Raw genomic sequence first — 9914 nt, 5'->3', positions numbered from 1 at the left:
CACTTGTCATTTTTCATTTTGTTCCCATTACCTGAGGAGACGTGTCCAGGAAAAAATTGCTTATGCTTATATTCAAATATTTTTGACTGTGTTTTCTTCTAAGAAATTAATGGTCTCACATCTATTTAGTTCTTTAATCCCTTTGAAGTTTACTTTGTGTGTGGAGTTAGATGGTAATCCAGTTTCATTCTCTTGCCTGTAGTTGTCCAGTTTTCCCAACACCAGTTATTGAAGAGACTGTTTTTTCTGCACTATTTATGGCTCCTTAGTCTTGTGTTAATTGATCATATATACATGGGTTTATATTTGGGCTCTTTATTCAGTTCCATTATCTATAGGTCTGTTCTTGTGCCATTACCATACTGTGTAGATTACTGTAGCTTAGTAGTATAGCTGGAAGGCAGGCGCATAATACTGCAGCTTTGTTCTTCAGGATTGTTTTGAGTGTTTGTGTTCTTGTGTGGTCTAGTTCAGCAGTAGTTCAGTGAAAAATGCTGTTGGTATTTTGATAGGGATTGCATTGAATCTGCCAATTGTTTTGGGCAATATGGCCATTTTGGCAACATTAATTCTTCCTGTTCATGAACATGGGATAGATTTCCATTTATTTGTGTCTTCTTTTGTTTCTCTCATGAGTGAATTATAGTTTTCAGAGTATAGGTCTTTCACATCCTTCGTTAGGTTTATTTCCAGGTATGTTATTCTTTTGGATGCCAGTATAAATGGAATTGTTTTCCTGATTTATCTTTCTTCTGGGTTGTTGTTAGAACATAGAAGATAAAATCAGTCAATTTCTGTTTATTAATTTTGTATCCTGTCACTTAGCTGAGTCCATTTATTAGTTATTGTTTTCTGTTGGAGTCTTTAAGTTTTCCTATAGACAGAATCATATCACCTGAAAATGGTGTCATTTTTACTTCTTCCTTACCAATCTGGATGCCTTTTTCCTTGTCTGATTTCCATGGCTAGCATTTCCAGTAGTACGTTGAATAAAAGTGGTGAGACTGGACATCCATGTTTTGTTCCTGATCTTAGAAGAAAAGCTTTTAGCTTTTCCTCTTGAGTATGATGTTAGCTGTGGGTTTGTCATCTGTGGCCTTCATTATGTTGAGGTATGTTCCTTTGATACTCATTTAATTGGGAGTTTTGGAAGTTTTAATCATGACTGCATGTTGAATTTGGTCTAATGCTTTTTCACATGTATTGACATGATTATGATTTTCAACTTTCTTTGTTTATGTGGTGTACCTCATTGATTGATTTACTAATATTATATATTCCTTGCATCTCTGGAGTAAATCCCACTTGGTTGTGACTGATGATCCTTTTGACATATTTGAGAATTAGGTTAGCTGCTATTTTGTTAAGAATATTTGCATCTACATTCATCATGGATATTGGTCTATAATTTTGCTTTTCCCAAATTTTCCTTGTCTGGTTTTGATATAAGAGTGATTTTGTCCTAATACAATGAGTTTTGGAAGTATTTCCTATGCTTTTACATTTTCAAACATTATGAGAAGGATGGGTACTGGCTCATCTTTAAATGTTTTGTAGAATTCAGCTGTGAAGGCAACTGGTCATTTTTCATTGTGAGTTTTTGTTTTTACTACAGTCTTAAATGGGCATACTGCTCATCCTTTCAGTGGAAACAGAGAAGGGTACTATGTGTTTAAAAAATAATTTTATGTTATCCCAATATATCCAGTACTGATTAAAGAATCTGCCAGGAAAAACAGATATGATTTTACAAAACTATATAGTTAATTAAATAATATTTGATGTCAAGCTAATGATTCAATTCCAAGCTCTAAATTATATAGATCTAGTTTAAATTATATATACTTGCTTCTACATATTGAATGCTTTAGTGTGATCTAAGGATGCAACTGAGAGCTCTATGCATCTGGATGTACAATGTCTGAACTCTTCCTAAATTTCAGAAAGTAATGTCTTGTTTCTTCACTGAAAAATCTAACTATCCTGCTTCTTTACAAAACTTTTTTAGGAGACAGTCGAAAGTGAATTTTGGATCACATAATGGCAAATAACTATGAACAAAATGGGGTCATGGGCCAGGAAAACTGCACCAGTGTGACAGAGTTCATTCTCCTTGGATTAGCAGATGCCCCTGAGCTGAGAGTCTTCCTGTTCCTGGTGTTTCTTCTCATCTACGGACTCACAGTTTTGGGTAACCTGGGCATGATTGTACTGATTCAGGTCAGCTCTAGACTTCACACCCCCATGTACTTTTTCCTCAGCCACTTGTCCTTTGTGGATTTCTGTTACTCTACAGTCATCCTACCAAAGATGCTCACTAGTGTGTTAAATGAAGACAAAACCATTTCTGTGCTAGGATGCACTATGCAATTCTACTTGTTTTGCATGTGTGTAGTAACTGAGGTCTTCCTGCTGGCTGTGATGGCCTATGACCGTTTTGAGGCCATCTGTAACCCACTGCTGTATGTGGTCACCATGTCTCAATATCTCTGTGTGGGGCTGGTGTTCGGTTGTTACCTGTGTGGGACTGTGTGTTCTCTGATTCACTTGTGCTTAGCTCTTCCGATCTCATCCTATCGATCAAATGTCATTAACCACTTCTTTTGTGATCTACCCCCTCTCTTGTCTCTTGCTTGCTCTGATGTCACTATGAATGAGCTGGTGATATACATTGTGGTCACTTGCACTGAGGTCATTACCATTGTGATTATCTTCACCTCCTATTTGTTTATTCTCATCACCATCCTGAGGATGCACTCTGCCCAGGGAAGGCACAAAGCCTTCTCCACCTGTGCCTCCCACTTCACAGCCATTGCTGTCTTCCATGGTACAATCCTTTTCATGTATTGCCGACCCAGTTCTGGCAATGGTATGGATACTGACAAAGTTACTACTGTATTCTACACTGTTGTGATTCCCATGCTGAACCCCCTGATATACAGCCTCAGAAACAAGGATGTGAAAGGAGCCCTTAAAGAACTGGTGAACTCCAAATTATTTTCCTAGAGAATATTCTCTTAGCAGGACTTGGGGTCCCAAAGAGAAGTCTGATGCAGGGGTGTTTTGTTAAGCTCGACTGTTGGAATGGAGAGAATAGCCAGGGTTTATGCAATTATGGGTGATTCCTTTTGACTCATTTACATTTGTGCCTTTTCAGTTGACAAGGATACAATAACGTTGAGCATTTTTGAAAATTTCAAGCCTTCTCAGCTTTTCTTCAATCCATAATGTCTAAATAGATGTGAGTATGGACTCCTAAGATATACACATTTAGTTTTCTGCTAAAACATTCGTACTTTAATGAAGACTTCTTGAGAATCATACTTTCAGTACATACTATGGAAACTGAATATTTTCAAAATTGAATTCCTATAATTTAATAATGAAGAGCACATCTTTGTCAAATTATTTACACAGTGTAAGTTTTCTACATTTGTATATATATATTGTTTTATCATTTTGCTCTGCTGTTTTTTATCTTTTTGCTTATTTCTTGGTTTCTTTATTATTTCATAGTTGCAGCTTCCAGTGGTTTTAGAAGCTCAGATACTATCTCATTTGAAAAATGGGTATAATAATCATAGTAATTACATCACATAAAAGCTAGGAAAATTAAATTACATGTCATATGCAAAGGGCTAAAATAATCTCTAGCACATATAGAATCCTTGATTCTTTCTTTCTCACTTTCTCTCTACTTTTTCTTATGGTGTACTTATATGTACATTATCTGTCATATCATAAGTATATGTCATACATATGTATATACATACACAAATACTTGCAATCAGTGAATATCCATTATTGTGAGTAGTGTCATTATTGACTTAAATCACATCTCATTTTGTTTTTTTTTTTTTACTTTCGTCTTCATACTAACTCTCCATTGTGGATAAAATACTGACACTTATGACTCGCAATGTAATCTACCTGTGGAAGGCAGACATATTTCATTTTCAGGGTGTATGGTACAACTCTGTTTTTTGCACCTTTGTAGTTACTGAATTCATTCATTTTGTCATGATGTCTTCTGCAGCTTTGCAGCCATTTGTAACCCTCTGTTCTACACAGATATGGTGTCTCAGGAGCTCTGTGCCACGGTAATAGTTGTATCTAATGCATGTGGAGTAGCATGTACCTTGATACTCACATACTCTGCTTTCCAATTATCTTGTTGGGGCTCAACACAATCACTCAGTTGTCTGACTTCTCACTGATCTCTTTCTTACTCTGATCCCTTTCTTAGCCAGTTGCTTCTTTTCAGACCTGCCACCATTAGTGAGATGATTATTGCTTTAATTTGTCAGTTTTATTTATAATCTAAACAGAGAATTACTGAAACCTAGAATATTGTGTACATGGTGAGGATTAATTTCTTTCTAATAGTAATATAATTATCTTATGTTTAAGAGAGACAGACGCAGGTTTCTCATTTTTCAAAATTTTGTAATATAGTTATCTTTCTTCTGTCATCACTTTTGCTTGAATTACTTATATATCTTTGTTTTGTAATGTACTCTTTCGGTAAAACTCCAAGTTAGTTCAGGGACGCACCAAGAGAAGGAATTCTAGCTGTTTTTATGAAGGCAGAATGACAACTGGATGAGAACCTTAGTTTGTTCGTGAGATAATTAGCAATGTGTATGGGATTTTAAACTTAAAATGATCAATTGAAATGAAGTTTTACCAAGAATTTAGATATGTAATGATAACCAACCATATTTTATAGATATTCACAAACGAATTGTCTTCTTTTGCACATTGTCACTTACTGTGATCTTATGTGGAATAATTGTGCAAATGTAGCAGAGATGTTATATTGCTCTTGATTGGAATTGTTGATAAATAATCCTTTTCAATAAGTAAGCCTTTAGGTTTTCCACTCATCTTGCTAAAGGACGATTACATTTGTGTGAAATTAAGGATAGAAATCTTACTTTTTATTTAGACATGGAAATATGTCCTGTTTAAGTGCTCTGACCAATGTTTCAAAATTAATGAGAGACAAAAATGAAGACAATAAATTGAGACTTCAATCACACAGCACTATACTTCCTATTGTAGCATTTGATATTTTTCCATTCTGTAATTTTAGACTCCAGATTTTCTTTGGTAATTTTTATAGCTGCTATGTAGAACATGAATTACATTAGTGTTATTCAATTTTTAAAATTCATGTGTTTCTTATATGAATCCATTTTAAAATTATTCAACTAACTTCAGAAGTTTAAAATGCAAAATAAAAACATATCATTTTTAGTGCATTAGATAGTTATCTTATGCTCATCATGGTTAATTTGAAATACATGGATCATTCAATTTTAGATTATTTTGATATATTTTGTATTATTTTATATATTATCTTTTGTTCCTGAAATCACACTAATTCCACTTACCCTCCAGAATTGTATCTCTGTTAATCATATAAGTATAAAATATGACTTTGGTATAAAAATGTATGTGATGTGGCCTTTCATGTTCTATGTTAGCAATCCTCTAAAACATTTTGTCTGTACTGAATTGTTTAGACAACTCATTACTGTAAGTTGATTCAGTAACTTATATATATAACAGATTTTTGTAACATTTTCAAAAATGAACTATAATCTTTTAGAAGTGCATCTCTAAATAGTATTCATTGGGATGAATTTTATTTTTCCTTTTTTCAATTAGTAAAATTATCCATGAATTAATATTTTTATACTAGAATAATACAGATTTTTGCATAATTAATTTGCTCCTATAAAAAAAGATGGGAAAAGAATTGTACAGGTTTTTTGGTAATAGTGAGGTCACTGAACATTTTTCCAGCTTTACTGAAGTATAATTGACAAAAATTTTATATATTCAAGGTGTACAATATAATGATTTGATATATGTGAAATACAAACATTGTGAAATAATTACCCAAATCAAAGTAATAAACATTTCCATCACCTCATGCTGTTAGTTTGTTGTTTGTGTGTAAGAGCATTTAAGATTTACTCTCTTAGCAAATTTCTAATATGCAATACAGCAGTATTAAATACAGTCACTATGCTGTACATTAGATCCCTAGATCTTACTTATCCTGCATACCTGGAACATTGTACCCTTTGACCAACATTTGTCCATTCCGTCCATTCCCCAGTCTCTAGCAACCACCATTCTACTCTCTGCATAAGTTTGATTTATTTAGATTCCATACATGAATGAGATCTACAGAATTTGTCTGCCTACATTTGGTTTATTTTACTGAATGTAATTTCACCCACGTTCATCCATGCTTTTGGGAATGCCAGGATTTTCTTCTTTGTAAAGGCTGAATCATGTTATATTATATCACATTTTCTTTATCCATTCGCCCATCAATGGACTTGTGTCATTTTCACATCTTAGGTATTGTGAATCATGCTACAATGAACACAGGAGTGCAGATATCTCTTTGAAATACAAATTTCAAACCCAATGGACACCCAGAAGTGATATTGCTGGCTTTTATGCTAGTTCTATTGTTAGTGTTTTGAGAAACTCCATTGTCTTTTCTGTAATGACAATATCAACTTACATTCCAAACAACAGTGTCTTAGGATTCCTTTTTCTCCATGTTCTTTCCAACACTTGATATCTTTGGTCTGTTTGATAAGAGCCATTCTAACAGGTTAGAGGTGATATCTCACTGTGGATTTGATTTGCACTTCCATGATGATTAGTGATGCTGGGAATTTTTTCATATGCCTGATGGTCATTTGTTTATCTTCTTTGGAGAAATATCTGTCTGGGTCCTTGCCTATTTTTTAATTGGGTAATGTTACCTTTATTTTATTTTTTCCTCTCTATATTATGGATATTAACCCCTTATGAACTATATGGCTTGCAATTATTTTCTCCCACTCCTTAGATTGTCTGTTCAATGCAAGAGAAAATGGCTGACTGTAACAAAACAAAGACGTTAGTGGACTCACATTCATATAATGGCTTAGATGTTAGAAATATCAGACAGGTTTCCTAAAATAACTATAATCCCTTGGGTACTATTGAAAAGGTGACAACATGCATTAATAAATCAGGAATTTTGACAAAGTCATGGAAACTAATCCTGAATAAGTAAACTTGTTAGAAATAATGATGAAAATAGAGAGATAAAGCATGTGTTCTTGGGCACGGCATTAGCCTCAACATAGTCAAGTAAAGAATTAGTGAACATAAAGATGGATCAATAAAAAATACTCAAAATAACATACAAACAGAAAAAAAAGAGTGATGAAAACATGGGAAAATATTTCAGCCATATTATTCAAAATAACTGTATTTGAAATAAATATATTTGAACCTTACATTTAGCTTCAGAAGTTAAAAAGGCTGAAGGCAGGCTAGAGGAAATGCGTGTAGAGATAATGGCTTAGAATTTCCTGAAATTAAAAATCACACACCAAACCACAGATCCAAGACTCTCAGAGAACAACAAACAGAATGAGCAGACACACGTGCTCCAGATTGCAAAATAAAAGTGAAAGAGTAAGGATTGAAGGCAAGAGACACTACATACAGAGGAGGGCTTTTCTGCCTCAGCACACTGAGCCCTGTGCCCTAGGTGACAGCTGTTCCTCTGGGGCACTGCCGGCCTGTGATGCCCGAGATTGAGCAGCATCCATGGCCTCTGCAAACTAGATACAGCAACACCCTTTCCAGCTATGACGATCAAAATAGTCTGTGAATTAACTGCTGAATGTCTCTGATATACGTGTCCATGGGTGGGGACAAAGCCACCTGCCCTTAGATCAACTGATCTTAAAGAAAACGTAAACATGGAGCAGATTTCTTGCCTGAAACTATGAAAGAAAAGTGGAATGAAAAGTGCAACTATTAATGAAGAGAAACAAGAAAACTGTCACCACAGAATGATATATATCATGAAATAGCTTTCAAAAAATGCTAGACAAGTTTAATTATTTTCCAAATAATGAGAATTATGATATTTTATTACAGCATACATACCAAAAGGAAAAGAAGGGACACAAACTCCACAGTCAAAGCAGGTTTTTTGCTAAACCTGAGAGGGACCTCTCTGTTCTGGCGAACAGAACAGAGAAGGCGTCTCTTACAGGCTAAGGGGTTTTTATGGCCACGTTTTTTGGGGAGGCTTTTGAGGGGAGGGGTCAGGGAAATGATGGGCTTGTGGCTTGCTGACGTGTCCTCCAGGGAATGCGTGCAGCCTAAGTAAGATGAAACTAGGTCTCTCTGAGATGGTGGGTGGGCTTTTTCAAAAAGGCAGTACTCCTTTCTGAGCTCTGTCTTTCCTGGCTCTAAAGGGGGTATATCAAGATGGGTAACTCTTCTTTTCTTGGATACTTCCTGCTGAGAGGGGGTGACGAGGGGTGTCTTCTGATATTTTGAAGCAGGAAGGCCATTTGTAGGTGTTCTCGAGTAGCTGCCTGGGAGATGGCCGCCATTCGATCCTGTAATAATCTTTGGAACAGGTTAATTAGTCAGGGAAGAAAAAGAGGGAGGTGGGTGATAAAGCCTAATGGGGCCAGGAGAGGTAGAAGCCAATGAAGAGCAAGGGGAAATGGGCTATTAGCAAAGCCTTCAATAAGTTTGGAATCTTGCTCACGAAGGCGGTTTGCCCCATCCCTGACGAGGCTGGATTTGTTGGTGTAACAGCAGCATTGTTCTTGAAGTAAAGCACATCGGCTGCCCTGTGAAGCTGTCAGGAGATCAAGGCCTCTGTGGTTTTGGAGGATGACTGAAGCCAGGGAGTCCACTAGATCTTGAAAGTGTCCCAGTTGGTCGGAAACCTCTTTGAGTCCCTCAGCGGGTTCTTTGGACAATGTGGTGAACTCTGAGAGAGAGACACCTAGGGCCCCGATCCCTGTCCCAGTGCCCGTGATGATTCCCAAGGTGGCCATTAAGGGGACTTGCTGTACGGCGCGTTGTGCTTTGACACGGGCTATGGGGGAGATGGGAATGGGAGTGAGGAGACCCAGAGTACAGACTCTGTCCAGTTGGTTGGCAAGCAAATGTATGCTTTGTCTCTGCGCACCCAAAAGATGCATTTCCAAGATAAGGTATCCCATAAGATCAAACTGAGATAAGAGGAGGAGGTCTCGGGGTGGGTTAGGAAGTAAATGTAGGATCGCCTCATATGCCACATATAGAAGGAGGACCTAAAAGCTGCAGCCGTCAAGGGGGAGAAGGGTGAGGCTGTTTGCAATATTGTAAGACTCTCTTGGCTAAAAGCAGTGAATTTTTTTCTTAAACTTAAACACTTGAAAGTGTTTGCAATATTGTAAGACTCTCTTGGCTTAGGAAGATTCTGCCATCAGGTGTATGGAGCTGTTTGTACTCTTGAGCTCCCCATAGTGGAGTGTCTTTTAGGGGGTCTTTTCCTCAGTCTTGGCAATATCTAGATGTGGTGGTGTTTAGACTGCCTTGGTATTGCAGTGATCAGAGGGTGGGAGCTTAATGGTGGATTTGCAGAGGGAAGGATCTAAGGAGCCGACTGGGGTATAGTGATCTTGTTGGGCTCGAGAGATGCACAAAGGAGCAGGATTGGTGAGATGAAGTCCACTTTGGGAGGGACCAGTTATGGCCCACTGGGGATGTTGGTGAGCCTTTAAAGCCTGTCTGATACCTTTTAGTGCCCCTGGAAGTCTGATGCCAGATCCTTCAGCTCAGGCTGTACCCCTGGGACTGGCAGTCTAGGTGGAATGTAGCCCTGCAGGAGTGTTGACCCATGTCCCAAGGGGAGCAGAGGGGCTGAGTCTGCTGTCTGGGAAGAGTGGAGACAGACCCAGCAGGGTAGCTGGATGGTCCCATTAAAGGTTTAGGTGATTTGACCCGTGGAGAAGTGTGTCTGACTGAGGAATTTAGGAAGGGTTTGTGTTGTGGTGTTAGGGGTTTAGAGGATGAGTAGTATTGAGCAAGAAAGGATT

General features: G+C 37.2%; 1 protein-coding gene across 1 annotated transcript; it reads left to right on the top strand.

Annotated features, from left to right (window-relative positions):
- The first annotated feature begins 2070 nt into the window (after positions 1 to 2070).
- Positions 2071 to 3006, top strand: LOC118911105 (olfactory receptor 5L1-like). Its single transcript, XM_036882791.2, has one exon. It carries the CDS (start codon positions 2071 to 2073, stop codon positions 3004 to 3006), a length of 936 nt encoding a protein of 311 aa, XP_036738686.1.
- Positions 3007 to 9914: the final 6908 nt, after the last annotated feature.

This window comes from Manis pentadactyla, chromosome 9 (genome assembly GCF_030020395.1).
Source record: "Manis pentadactyla isolate mManPen7 chromosome 9, mManPen7.hap1, whole genome shotgun sequence".
Taxonomy (NCBI): Eukaryota; Metazoa; Chordata; class Mammalia; order Pholidota; family Manidae; genus Manis; species Manis pentadactyla.
This window is presented reverse-complemented; position numbering and strand designations above follow the sequence as displayed.

Excerpts from the sequence above, each read along its gene's own strand:
- LOC118911105 (XM_036882791.2), top strand. The coding sequence starts at position 2,071 with ATGGGCCAGGAAAACTGCACCAGTGTGACAGAGTTCATTCTCCTTGGA.